The sequence below is a fragment of the Oncorhynchus nerka genome, linkage group LG5 (assembly GCF_034236695.1).
Source record: "Oncorhynchus nerka isolate Pitt River linkage group LG5, Oner_Uvic_2.0, whole genome shotgun sequence".
NCBI lineage: Eukaryota > Metazoa > Chordata > Actinopteri > Salmoniformes > Salmonidae > Oncorhynchus > Oncorhynchus nerka.
The window spans coordinates 24,753,492-24,767,664 of NC_088400.1; the positions used below are offsets into that span (position 1 = coordinate 24,753,492).

Genomic DNA, 14,173 nt, shown 5'->3' on the forward strand with positions numbered 1-14,173 from the left:
TTAAGCTGCTATAGTAGTTTATTTGGAATGAGAAGAAGTACACAAATGCATTTCAGTAAATACAAATAGAGAAAATGGAAGTACATGTTTTCCAAACTCAATGGATTACTTTACAATAATGGATTAATTCAGTAACCAAACATTTCTTTAAGTCATTCATGTTTACAGGTTCCTGTAAATCCATACATCAAGGTAGTCTATGCCCCGCCCATAAATGTGCAGGTAAGATCAGGTAAAAAGGGTGAGAACAGGCAAGTCTCCTTTGACAATCGTGTGGTTGAAGAAGGATATGCTAGCATTACTGCTGCTGCACTAAAGTAATCTGGAACGGCTTTGACAGAAATCTTGGGATTATTGTTGATTTTAATATTAGATTGGCTAGATTAAACTAAGGATATAGACAAGGTGAACATTTTCAACCATGAACAGATTTCGAAAGTGGTTTCACAAACCTAAGGTAAGTGTCTTTTAAAAAATGTAACCATGCAAGTCAGTTTAGAACAAATTCTTATTTACAATGACAGCCTACCGTGAAACAGTGGGTTATCTGCCTTGTTCAGGGGCAGAACAACAGATTTTTACCTTCTCAGCTCAGGGATTCAATCCAGCAACCTTTTGGTTACTGGTCCAATGCTCTAACCACTAGGCTACCTGCCACCCATCACAATCTTTTGGCCCTATCAAATGTCTGATACTCTTTTTTGGAAGATTTTATTCAAATCTAATAATTCATAACCCTTTATTATTTGAGGTATTTTAAGCAAAAAATATTTTCTTGCATTTCCTAGCAGTTTCTTTGTCTTTTTTTGTGAGAAACATGTTTCCCATTATGTATAAAAAAAATGGAGCAACAATAATCGTATAAACATTAGCATTACTATTCCATGTAGAATATCCTGTATTTGAGTCAGACATGCTAGCAGTAATTCTTTTTTAAAACTTCAAACCAGTGGTATGTCCACGTTTCCTCTGTAAACACGGACATGTAAGCTGCTGCCCAGCTAATTACAGTAAGGGCGCCTTTGTCGGTGGCTGCTGGGCTTTGTAAAAGAAACACAGCCTCGTTCAATAGCTCTGCTTCTGGGCTTTTTTCAGCTAGCCACAAGTCATACCCCAGGGGCATTGTTCTCTCTCATTTGTTGAGCTCCTTTTGTTTGTCCAAAGTGTAGAATCTTACAGAAAAAAATATGTACTGTTACTCCCTCCCTCCTCAGTCCTTTTACCATAAAAATGTGATTAGTCTATTCAGTCTTTCATTTCTTAATGTTACACTATTTGTTTGCCTGAAGAAATCGGACCAACAATTGCTCGCCCAGTTCTACTGTGCTGATGAAGAGCTGAGGCAAGTGGCTGCCAAGCTCAACAGCCTGAATGGCAAGAACGAACCCCAACGCTGTGCCCTGCTGGTCAGCCAGTTCCGCTCCTGCCAGGTAAAGAAAATCTATGTCCCAAATGGAACCATATTCCCTATTTGGTGCACTACTTTTGACCAGAGCCCTAAAGGCCCTGGTCAAATGTAGTGCACTACTAAGGGAATAGGGCGCCATTTTGGACACTGATAAGTGAATCATCATCACTTCCTCTTATTGTAATGATAAAAGCATCAGTAGAGACCTTTAAGATAATGATTCACAAACTGTAAAATAGTATGTGCTATCTTCAATGGGATTTCAATTCCTCTTCTTGGATTTACAACAGGACAATGTGCTGAGCATCCTCAACCAGATCATGAATGAGTGTATTCCAGGCGAGAGAGCCAACCGAGACTTCTATGTCAAGTTCCCAGACGAGATCCAACAAGAGAACCTGGAAGGCCAGCTGTGGTTTGGAGCTGAGGTACCTGCTAGCATAATCTTATCTTGACACTTCAGACGTTCATGTCTCGGCGACAGCATTATAGAACAATTGCTGGTCATAGCGATTTGAGCTATTATCTTGGAAAAGCTATGTAGAATAACACATTTATGTTATCTCCCTAGTGTTTGGCTGCTGGCTCCATCATCATGAACCAGGAGGCTGAGAGCGAGGCAATGCGTCCCCTAGCAAAGGAACTGACTCGCTGCATAGATGAAGTACGGAACATCGCCCGTGACCAGGCTCTGCGCAATCGGAACATCTATACAGAGCTACTGTGCCAGGCCTTGAGAAAATTTGACAACCTGTTTGCAGGTTTCGAGTTCAGGTGAGACGGTGAAAATGATATTTTACTCCCACAGGAAAAGTGGGTTTCATAGCGTAACACACTCACTCTCTTTTTCCCTCTGTACCTCAGCTATGTTTCAGCCATGGTACCAGTCAAGTCCTTTAAACAGTATGACATCCAACAGGATGTCACTGTGCTGTTCTGTGAGACAGTGTCCAGGTGAGAATGTATACATAGTTCTCACCTACTGTATATAGGCTTCCTATCAAATAATTGATTTATTAATCTACTAATAAATGTTACTAAGTCACTTTTTCCCTCGTGGATTCTGTTAGGGCACTAAAACGGGGATATATCACTCAAGACCTGATCGATGACTATGAGCCTGCACTCATGTTTACAATCCCACGATTAGCTATAGTGTGGTGAGTGTTTTGAAGAAACTCTCCAATAAATACCTTTTCAATTGTAATTTTTATTGTACAGTATTTGAATAATCTACGTCACTACAAATTCTCAAACCAAATGCCATGTGTCTGTCTAGTGGTCTAATGGTGTTTCCTGATGGCCCCATGAAGCTGGATGGTGAGTTGGAGGACATGTCTGAGTTATTCAGGCCCTTCCACTCTTTACTGAAGAAAATTAGGTACAGTACCTCCGTTTCAAAGCCTAGTTTTAACAATAGCATTAGTCTTGATGAGGTATTTTCAAAAGTCAACATTTTGGTATATGAACAGGAATCTCCTGCGCACGCTCAAGGAAGAAGAGCTTCATTCGTTGGAACGCAACCTCTGTGTCACTCATGAAGAGGGTTTGGTTGCCCGCCGCTGTTCATCAGCCATACCACATTCAGCCATCACTCTGGCCCAGCAACTAGAGTATACCATGCATGGGAAGCAGGGGGCAAAGTCCCAGTCAAGTGTTCCTCCTCAGGCATGTGTCGTGATGGAGGAGGACAAGGAGGACAACCCTTCCCTCCTGCAAGTTGAACCTGGCCGTTTAGAGTGGGACCCAGAGGTTGAGCTGTCATCCTCCATGCAGACTGACATCATGGAGATGGAGCTGCTCAGCATGATGTTCTACCAGGCGGGAGATGAGATGTCCAGCTTTCTGTCCCCAGCACCCAGCCAGACTTCATCTCCTTACCCCCAGAGGAGGGGGGCTGCCAGCCTCACCCCCAGCCCCATGGCCTCTCCTCTCAGGCTCCGCAGGGCTGGGAGCAGAGTGTCGTCTGGTGGTTGGTCGTCTGGTGGGTCAAGTGTAGACAAAGAGGAGCGTGTCTTCTACATGGATGACTTGGACGGGACACAGAAGCAAGGCTATTCCCTTCCTAACTCCCCATATCTGAATATGAGGCGGAACATGTCTTGCCCTTCTTCACCGTGGACCAGCTTGTCCAGGAAGTGTGCGGAGGCAGCCCTCCAGCGCAGCAAGAACTGGCCCAGCAGTAGCAGGCTCTCGATCCCAGACCCTGGGGCTCTCTCTGTCCCCCCCATCTGCCTGAATGGGGAGGGGTTGAGCCAGAATGTGAGCCAGGATGTTTTAGAGACGGCAGAGCTGATTGCACTGAGGATGAAGGGGATGAAACTCTCTGCAACTGTGATCAATCCCCCATCTCCCAACCTGTCTACCTGGACCGAGAAGGTGAAAGAGGAAAAAGATGACGATGAAGACGACGATGAAGAGGATTCACAGCTGCAGTCTCTGAATGAAGGGGCCACATACTGCCAGATCAGCCCCTGTATCTGCCTCCAGTGCCCCAGTCTGCATATATTCCCACCAGACCATGACACCTACAGCTGCCTGACTCCCCAAACCCAAGGTCCCCCCTTATCTGCTGTTAGAAGCCCAGCTCTGAGCCCCAGGGAACAGGGGAAGGAGAGGAGCCATGTGCTGGGCCCACGGTTCTCTTCACTACGGGCCAAGGGTCAACAGAGAGATGGTGTTCCAGCATCTGTTGCCTGCCCCAGCCTGACCCAGTGGAGAACCAATGGAGATGGGAAGGCTGAACAGATAGTGGTAGAGGCAGAGCCAGAGGAATACACCCTGTCTCAGTTCAGGTAAGTGCTAACCTCATACTTGCTCTAGTTTGAATGACGTAACCCAAAAGTTGATCAATTATACTACTATTACACTACTATAAACCAGTAGATTATACTATTTTCTCTAGTGGCACTTTATAAATTACAGAATTTTTATAATACATGTCAATAACAGTTTTAGCCTAGTTTTCAATGACTGAGCAGAACCTAATGTTCCCTAAGTCCCCTACTTCTCTCAGCTATCAACCCAGCAGTAATAACACAGAGGGGATTGAGCATCCTGACATCCAGTTGGCCTGCCACAATATCCGATCCCGTTTCAATAGCAGCGGTGACCTCCTTCACCGTCTGTTTGTGTGCATCTCAGGTACAGTAGGTCCTCATTGTCTTTCGCTTTGTCAATATTGTAAAAAATGTGCTAATTTTCCCCCCTTTAGAACCCCGTCATTAGCCACAAAAAAAAACAAGTTTGACAGTGCCACTACGCTAAAAATTAGCGTTGAGCTATTAGTGCTTTTTGAGGTCGTTTTGGTTTCGGTTCAATAAAAAAAAAAAATATCACGGTTTTCAATTTCATTTTTGATTATTTATTTTTTACAATAAATGCACTACGCATTATGTGGGTTGAATGCTGTAACAACACTGAATAAAACAATAAATAAAAGTCCCATGATGGGAGTGACGGTCCATTTATTAACCATAATGTATTCACATTACTTTAATAAAATATTTCAGTTGTGTATATTTCATTTATTTTATTTTATGACTTTATTATTTCATTCCAAGTCATCATCTCATCTTTATAGAGCTTCTACCTATGCTGTCTTAACAACTCCCTACTACATCGCACAGTTTGGGCTTGATCTGATTTATCTCTAGAGAAACTGCGCATCGGGCAGAAAAAAAACAGAACGAAACGGCATTCAAATAATGTAACCGAAATTTCAGCACTACTAAAAATGGACCAGCCCATCTGTCAATTGCCCGAAATGCCAGATGGCCAGTCTGCCCCTGTATTATGTCATACAGTATCTGGATATGCCTATCCCTCTGTTTGACATAGCTCTTACATCATAAGACAGACTGAGGGGACAAGTGATCTTAGTCTCTGATAATGTATCAACTCTAACCAGGTGTTGCAGACCAGCTACAAAGCAACTACTCCAGTGACCTAAGAACCATATTGAAGACACTCTTCCAGATAATGACGACTAAGACAGTTCTTGCAGAAGAAGACAAGCAAAGGAAAGGTACTGCAGTGCTTGGGCATATAATGTGACATAACCATGACATGAGAGATTCTACACTGCAAAAAGTTCAATCTAAGCACGCTTAAATATCTTATATTGAGTGATTACTCACTTTAAAAAAATTCTTACCAGGCTAAATTATCTAACATCATTGGCAGAAATGTTTTCTTATTTTAATCTAAAAGGGCTTATCTCTTATTTTAAGAAATTTTACCTTAATCATATTATTTGCAGTGTCCGTAGACCACAGGAGGTTGGTGGAACATATATTGTGGACAGGCTGTGGTAATGGCTGGAGAAGAATAGGTGGAATGGTATCAAATACATTCAACAGATAGGTTCCATGTGTTTAATGTCATTCCATTTGCGCCGTTCCAGCCATTATTATGAGCTGTCCTCCCCTCAGCAGCCTTCTGTGACGTAGATGCATCCAAAATCTCTCGACTCCCAGTTCAATATGGTCTGTGTCCTGTTCATGTCTCACCAGCATCCTTAGGCCTGAGTAACAAGGCTCTGGAGGACTGTGCCTTGTGTATGGAGTGGCTGTCCTCCTCCCCATCAATGGAGCAAGATGTCCAATGTGAAGGTGATGTCTCCTTTTGGTCTTGTCATTTTAACTGTCCCTATTATCATTTTCTAACCATACATCAACAACCTCAATCACATGTAGCGCTCCCAAACTGGGTTCCTGATGAGGCCTGTAGCGTCTGCACAGCATGTAGCGCCCCCTTCACCTTAATACGCAAGAAGCACCACTGCAGGAGCTGTGGCAAGGTACCTGTAAATACCCAGACAAGGGTACCATATAACCACCACTCAACTTCCAGCCACACATAGTCACACACTTACTAATGAACACAGACTTGTGAATGTATGCGAATCATTTTGAAATGTATGTCGTCTCAGATCTTCTGTTCTCGCTGCTCTGCCCGCTCAGCGCCTCTACCGCGGTACGGCCAGGTCAAGGCTGTGAGGGTATGCACCCACTGCTACATGTTTCACGTCACGCCATTCTGCCCCTGGAACAGCAACTGACTCAACCCTGGCCCTTATTATTCTATCAATCCAACTGTTTAAGGTAGTTTACTAGCTTATCAATTAAATAGGCATTCACAATGTGGTACCTGTTTTTTGTGACTTTTAGATGTGTATTAGTATCAAAATGTCATACAAAATGTTTCAACATGTGGAGGACCTTCAATCGTTTGTATAATATTTGAATAACATTTTATATTGAGTGTTTTTCTTTCTACAACATCACAACTGGGCACTGACATGAGTGAAACCTCTCAGAATGTTTATTACTTTAAGACAAGACAGATATTTTATTCTGCTTCAATCCTTGAGTTGTAGCCACACCATCTGATTTCACACACATATGCAAGAACAAGAGTGCTTTCTCACTACTTAGGAGTGGTTGACAATGTCAAACTGAGTGAGAGGGATCATTAGATAACAATATCATTTCATTCAGCTAGCAGTGCTTTCTTTAACCATTCGTTTCACAAGTTCACAAAGATACAATATAACTGTTGTGTTGCACAATATCCACTACTTTGAATTGTTAGGCTGCTGGGCACATACAGCTTAACTTTCTTCCGTGCTACTTTTACATTGTCAGCAACCTAGTTGGACAATTCATTGTACTGAAAAACACATCAAGCATCTCCACTAGAAGATCCATCAGACAGAATTAACATTAAAAGAAAGTGAGCAATTAGCCCTCTGATTCATTTTCTTCCCCCCAAAACAACTATTTCAATCATGGATAACACCTGAAAGATAAGAGCTGTAAAAAAAGAAGAAGCACATTCAAAGACTTCAAGCATTTCAAAACTTCAGCTCAAACAGAACTAATTTTGTCAAATCAAGCAGGACAGAACAAGCCCTCCCCCCAGTGTCCCCAACGTAAAGGTTCAGACAGTCAAGGGAGACTTGACACAGAACGGCTGACTGAAAAAACAACCACCCCATTACAAAAGCCCTTGGTACAACAGCAGTGCAAACCATTCGCTTTCTTTAACTAAACCACTTATAGGACTACCCTGGAGGACACAAGACACATCACAGTAGCCTCTTAAAATAACATATTTCAAATTTGCTCACAAAATATCTGTATATGACAGGATCTTTTCATCCAAGCCAGCTAGTGGCGTGCTTATTTTTTGTTTAGATCGAGGACACAGGAGCGTTTCCCAGGGCAGAGGAAGTGTGGTCAGTGGCAGGGACATCCAGCCTGGCCTCACAGCAAGCTGTTTGCAGACCAAGCCTTCATTACACCACAACGCAGTCCCACTGACCTGAGCAACTGCTTCAGAGACCTGGGATGGAGAAACAGAGCAGGCTGTTAAACGAACACTTGCCCCAGAGTCCATGTCTAAGATAACACAAACAAACACAAACAACAATAAGATACATCGACATGCTTCAGTCTGTGGATGGCAGATGCATTTCATTACCTACTAATCTTCTTAAACGTCAGCACTACAGAGATGGAAAGGAGATCTTGTCAACTTGATTCATCTTAATGTGATTATCAAGGATTTGGAAGATCTCCTGAATGTTGGGTACATATCCTGACTGCAGCTTGGACCAGATTGGTACATCTAAAAGAGAGTGTAGAAAAGATAGGAGACAAAGATGTTTACATATAATTTAACTGAATTTCATCATCACTGAATTAGTTGTGTACATCCATGCAAGGATGTAAAGTGAAGAAAGTGTTTTCAGTGACCCCATTCAACTCACCATTTAGTGTGATTTCAAATGCACCGGTGGACAAGAAGTGGGTCTCCAACATGTTACTGAGGAAGAATGTCATCAGGCACGAGAATATCTGGAAGACAAACAAGTGTGTTTAGTCAAAATCTATTGAAGTTGAAACCGTAAAACCTCACCTTATTTTCTTGAGTCCACGTCCATGCTCTGGGAGTCTCCAGTCCAAGCATAGCGAAGGGATTTTGTCCACTGACAACCAGGGCAATGGCAAGAAGTTTGAAGTAGGAAAATACATTTCCGAGATATCTGGTGGAGGGCAAAAAGTGGTGATCAGAACACCAAATTCCCTGACTAAATAAATATGTTGACTGGCTACATGGCAATAACATGCCATCTTACTTGTTGATGGTTGTGGGAGGGTAATTTTCCCCTTCTATGCGGATGTCCGGGTACAACTGGCTGATAGACCGGGAGTACTCCTGGAACACCTTGCTATACCCTCAGGAGATGCTGTAACACAGAAATGTGGTTAGAAATGTGTGTATTTGACATAAATTATAAGTTATATTATTGAAGATATATTTCGTGGCTCCCGAGTGGTGCAGTGGTCTAAGGCACTGCATCTCAGTGCTTGAGGTGTCACTACAGATAACCTGGTTCGATTCCAGGCTATATCACAACCGGCTGTGTTTGAGAGTGCACAATTGGTCCAGGTTTGGCCGGTGTAGGCCGTCATAAATAAGAATTTGTTCTCAACTGATTTGCCTAGTTAAATAAAGGTTACATTAAACAAATAAACATAGCTGGATACTGTGACACCAAATTCCAGACTAGCAGCCTGCATATAGTTAGCTAGTTCAGGTAATATGCCGGTTCTTTCATTCTATATTAAGAGCCAAAAGGCTGTATACAGCTAGGAGGATTAGCGAGCAAGCTCAGCTAAGAACTTACTAGCTAACTAGCTAGTAGCTAGCATCAAACAATGTCCCCAAACTATCAAATGGCTAGTTAGCATAAGCTAGTTAGCATTGACTAGCTAACTGCGCCTGCTATCTAACGTTAGCTAGAAAAATAGCTACATAACAGAAAAAAAACGATAATCTTACCAAAACTGGAATTTCAGCACTGGCCCAGTGTAGAGGGCCTGCTTGCTGAGCCTCTGTGGGTCGGCATCCCGCAAAAGATCAGCCCCCATATTCAGGCTGTCAGAGGCCTGCGCTGGGTGTTGAGTCATCATGGACCTCCCGACGTAAATGTCTTTTACAGTGACAACTGTGAACAGCAGAAGCGCCGTCAAGATACCCGTTTGGCTATATTCTGCCATTTGAAACGGGGTTTAGGGGACCAACGCCCCGCTTCACAGCCAAGTCTATCGACTGGCAAACTACTGTACACCTGACAATTTTCTTCTGACCCGTCTCCACTGACAAGCTGCTACAAACTGGCTAGCTCTGTATTAGCAGCAGCTTCATCCTTTTCCTGTAATCTGTGCACTACATCTCTGAAATGCTGCCCCCTGCCGGAGTGGATGCAGCACTATTTGTATGAATACGTTATACTGTATCTCTAATTCTATGGATACACTGTACAGTGCCTTCAGAAAGTATTCATACCCCTTTGATTTATTTCAAATGTTGTTGTGTTCCAGCCTGATTTCAACATGGATTAAATCGTATTTGTTTCTCAAACATTCGCACACAATACCCCATAATGACTAAGTGAAAACATGTTTTTAGAAAAGTTATCAAATGTATTGAAAATAAAATACAGAAATATATCATTTAAATAAGTATTCACACCCCTGATGTTAGAATAACTTATGGCAGCGATTACAACTGTGAGTCTTTCTGGGTAAGTCTCTAAGAGTTGTGTACACCTGGATTGTACAATATTATTATTTTCAAAATTCTTCAAGCTCTAGTTGTTGATCATTGCCGGACAACCATTGTCAAGTCCTGTCATAGATTTTCGAGCAGATTTAAGTCAAAACTGTAACTCGGCCACTGAGGAACATTCACTGTCTTCTTGGTAAGAAAGATCCAGCATAGATTTGGCCTTGTGTTTTAGGTTATTGTTCTGCTGAAAGGTGAATTAATCTCCCAGTGTCTGTTGGAAAGCAGACTGAACCAGGCTTTCTTCTTTTTATTTTTTATCCTCAAAAACTCTCCAGTCTTTAACGATTCCAAGCATATCCATAAAATGATGCAGCCACCACTATGCTTGAAAATATGGAGAGTGGTACTCAGTAATGTGTTGTATTGGATTTTTCCCAAACATAACACGTTGTATTCAGGACAAGAAATTAATTGCTTTGCCAAAAATAATTCTGTATTATTTTAGTGCCTTAGTGCCTTGTTGCAAACAGGATGCATGCTTTGTAATATGTTTTATTCTGTACAGGCTTCCTTCTTGTCACACGGTCAATTCGTTTAGTATAGTGGAGTAACTACAATGTTGATCCATCCTCAGTTTTTTCCAATTCCACCCATTAAACTCTGTAACTGTTTTAAAGTCACCATTGGCCTCATTGTGAAATCCCTGAGCGTTGTCCTTCCTCTCCAGCAAACGGAGTTAGGAAGGACACCTGTATCTTTGTAGTGACTGGGTGTATTGATACACCATCCAACGTGTAATTAATAACTTCACCATGCTCAAAGGGATATTCAATGTCTGATTTTTTATTTGTACCATCTAGGTGCCCTTCTACGTGAGGCATTGGAAAACCTCCCTGGTCTTTGTGGATGCATCTGTATCGGCTGATGTAAAAAGGGCTTTATAAATACATTTGATTGATGATGTTGGGGAGATACTTTTGGGAAGGTGCTGTAGCTCTGTATGCAGCTATCATCATTGATGATGTTGGGGAGATACTTTTGGAAGGTGCTGTAGCTCTGTATGCAGCTATCATCATTGATGATGTTGGGGAGATACTTTTGGAAGGTGCTGTAGCTCTGTATGCAGCTATCATCATTGATGATGTTGGAGAGATACTTTTGGAAGGTGCTGTAGCTCAGTATGCAGCTATCATCATTGATGATGTTGGGGAGATACTTTTGGAAGGTGCTGTAGCTCTGTATGCAGCTATCATCATTGATGATGTTGGGGAGATACTTTTGGAAGGTGCTGTAGCTCTGTATGCAGCTATCATCATTGATGATGTTGGGGAGACACTTTTGGAAGGTGCTGTAGCTCAGTATGCAGCTATCGTCATTGATGATGTTGGGGAGATACTTTTGGAAGGTGCTGTAGCTCTGTATGCAGCTATCATCATTGATGATGTTGGAGAGATACTTTTGGAAGGTGCTGTAGCTCAGTATGCAGCTATCATCATTGATGATGTTGGGGAGATACTTTTGGAAGGTGCTGTAGCTCAGTATGCAGCTATCATCATTGATGATGTTGGGGAGATACTTTTGGAAGGTGCTGTAGCTCTGTATGCAGCTATCATCATTGATGATGTTGGGGAGATACTTTTGGAAGGTGCTGTAGCTCTGTATGCAGCTATCATCATTGATGATGTTGGGGAGATACTTTTGAAAGGTGCTGTAGCTCTATATGCAGCTATCATCATTGATGATGTTGGGGAGATACTTTTGGAAGGTGCTGTAGCTCAGTATGCAGCTATCATCATTGATGATGTTGGAGAGATACTTTTGGAAGGTGCTGTAGCTCTGTATGCAGCTATCATCATTGATGATGTTGGGGCGATACTTTTCAAACAAACAGTAAGTAGGAAAATTGAACATGTCATTATTTTAATTGCATAAAGTAAATTCTTACTGAAGGTTTCACATAATATCAAATCAAATCTTATTTGTCACATGTGCCGAATACAACAGTTGTACTGTGAAATGCTTACTTACGAGCCCTTTTCCAACATCACAGAGTTAAAAAGTAAGAATATTTGCTCAAAAAAAGAAGGAAATAGTAACACAATAACAATAACGAGGCTTTATACAAGGAGTACCGGTACTGGGTCTATTTGCAGGGGTATGAGGTAGTTGGGGTGATTGAGGTAATATGTACAGTTGAAGTCGGATATTTATATACACTTAGGTTGGAGTCATTAAAACTCGTTTTTCAACCACTCCACAAATTTCCTGTTAACAAACTATAGTTTTGGCAAGTCGGTTAGGACATCTACTTTGTGCATTTTTCCAACAATTGTTTACAGACAGATTATTTCACTTCTAATTCACTGTATCTCAATTCCAGTGAGTCAGAAGTTTACATACACTAAGTTGACTGTGCCTTTAAACATGTCATGGCTTTAGAAGCTTCTAATTGACATGATTTGATTAAATTGGAGGTGTACCTGTGGATGTATTTCAAGGCCTACCTTCAAACTCAGTGCCTCTTTGCTTGACATCATGGGAAAATCAAAAGAAATCAGCCAAGAGCTCAGATTTTTTTTTGTAGACATCCACAAGTCTGGTTCATCATTGGGAGCAATTTCCAAGCGCCTGTTGGTACCACGTTCATCTGTACAAACAATAGTACGCAAGTATAAACACCACGGGACCACACAGCCGTCATACCGCTCAGGAAGGAGACGCGTTCTGTCTTCTAGAGATGAACGTACTTTGGTGCGAAAGTGCAAATCAATCCCAGAACAACAGCAAAGGACCTTGGGAAGATGCTGGAGGAAACAGGTGCAAAAGTATCTATATCCACAGTAAAACAAGTCCTATATCGACATAACCTGAAAGGCCGCTCAGCAAGGAAGAAGCCACTGCTCCAAAACCTCCATAAAAAAGCCAGACTACGGTTTGCAACTGCACATGGGGACAAAGATTGTACTTTTTGGAGAAATGTCCTCTGGTCTGATGAAACAAAAATATAACTGTTTGAACATAATGACCATTGTTATGTTTGGAGAAAAAAGAAGAACACCATCCCAACTGTGAAGCATGTTGGTGGCAGCATCATGTTGTGGGTGTGCTTTGCTGCAGGAGGGACTGGTGCACTTCACAAAATAGATGGCATCATGAGGAAAGGAACATTATGTGGATATATTTAAGCAACATCTCAAGACATCAGTCAGGAAGTTAAAGTTTGGTCGCAAATGGGTTTTCAAATGGACAATAACCCCAGGCATACTGTACTTCCAAAGTTGTGGAAAAATGGCTTAAGGACAACAAAGTCAAGGTATTGGAGTGGCCATCACAAAGCCCTGACCTCAATCCCGTAGAAAATTTGATAGCAGAACTGAAAAGCGTGTGCGAGCAAGGAGGCCTACAAACCTGCCTCAGTTACACCAGCTCTGTCAGGAGGAATGGGCCAGAATTTACCCGACTTATTGTGGGAAGCTTGTGGAAGGCTACCTGAAACGTTTTACCCAAGTTAAACAATTTAAAGGCAATGCTACCAAATACTAATTGAGTGTATGTAAACTTCTGACCCACTGGGAATGTGATGAAAGAAATAAAAGCTGAAATAAATTATTCTCTCTACTATTATTCTGACATTTCACATTCTTAAAATAAAGTGGTGATCCTAACTGACCTCAGACAGGGAATTTTTACTACGATTAAATGTCAGGAATTGTGAAAAACTGAGTTGAATTGTAATTAGCTAAAGTGTATGTAAACTTCTGACTTCAACTGTACATGTAGGTTGGGGTAAAAGTGACTAGGCAATCAGGATAGATAATCAACAGTAGCAGCAGCATATGTGAAGAGTGTGAAAGAGTGTGAGAGTGTGTGTGACTGTGTATGTGGCATCAATATGTATGCATGTGTGTGTGTGTGTTTTGTGTGTGTGAGCGTATGTAGTGTGCTTGTGTGTGTGGTGTGTATTGAAGTGTCAGTGTAGTGTGTGTGAGTGTGTGGGTAGAGTCCAGTGAGTGTGCAAGAGAGTCCGTTCAAAAATATTCTGAGTAGCCATTTGAGTAATTGTTCAGCAGTCTTATGGCTTGGGGGTAGAGCTGATCAGAAGCCTTTTGGACCTAGACTTGGTGCTCCGGTATTGCTTGCCGTGCGGTAGCAGAGAGAACAGTCTATGACTTGGGTGGCTAGAGT

At 41.9% G+C, this 14,173-nt stretch overlaps 2 protein-coding genes across 2 annotated transcripts; one reads left to right on the forward strand and one right to left on the reverse strand.

Moving 5' to 3' along the window:
- The first annotated feature begins 254 nt into the window (after positions 1-254).
- LOC115129279 (lateral signaling target protein 2 homolog) lies at positions 255-7,381 on the forward strand. The gene is made up of 13 exons (XM_029659453.2): positions 255-457; positions 1,290-1,430; positions 1,699-1,836; positions 1,980-2,182; positions 2,273-2,362; positions 2,479-2,568; positions 2,688-2,789; positions 2,881-4,203; positions 4,425-4,552; positions 5,319-5,435; positions 5,923-6,021; positions 6,106-6,209; positions 6,342-7,381. The coding sequence occupies exons 1-13, from the start codon at positions 422-424 to the stop codon at positions 6,468-6,470; spliced, it is 2,700 nt and encodes an 899-aa protein (XP_029515313.1). The 5' UTR covers positions 255-421; the 3' UTR covers positions 6,471-7,381.
- On the reverse strand, positions 6,712-9,615 carry selenot2 (selenoprotein T, 2). Its single transcript, XM_029659454.2, has 6 exons — positions 9,260-9,615; positions 8,553-8,663; positions 8,333-8,459; positions 8,184-8,271; positions 7,895-8,041; positions 6,712-7,756 (listed from the first exon to the last, which is right to left on the reverse strand). The coding sequence occupies exons 1-5, from the start codon at positions 9,475-9,477 to the stop codon at positions 7,920-7,922; spliced, it is 666 nt and encodes a 221-aa protein (XP_029515314.1). The 5' UTR covers positions 9,478-9,615; the 3' UTR covers positions 6,712-7,756; positions 7,895-7,919.
- Positions 9,616-14,173: the final 4,558 nt, after the last annotated feature.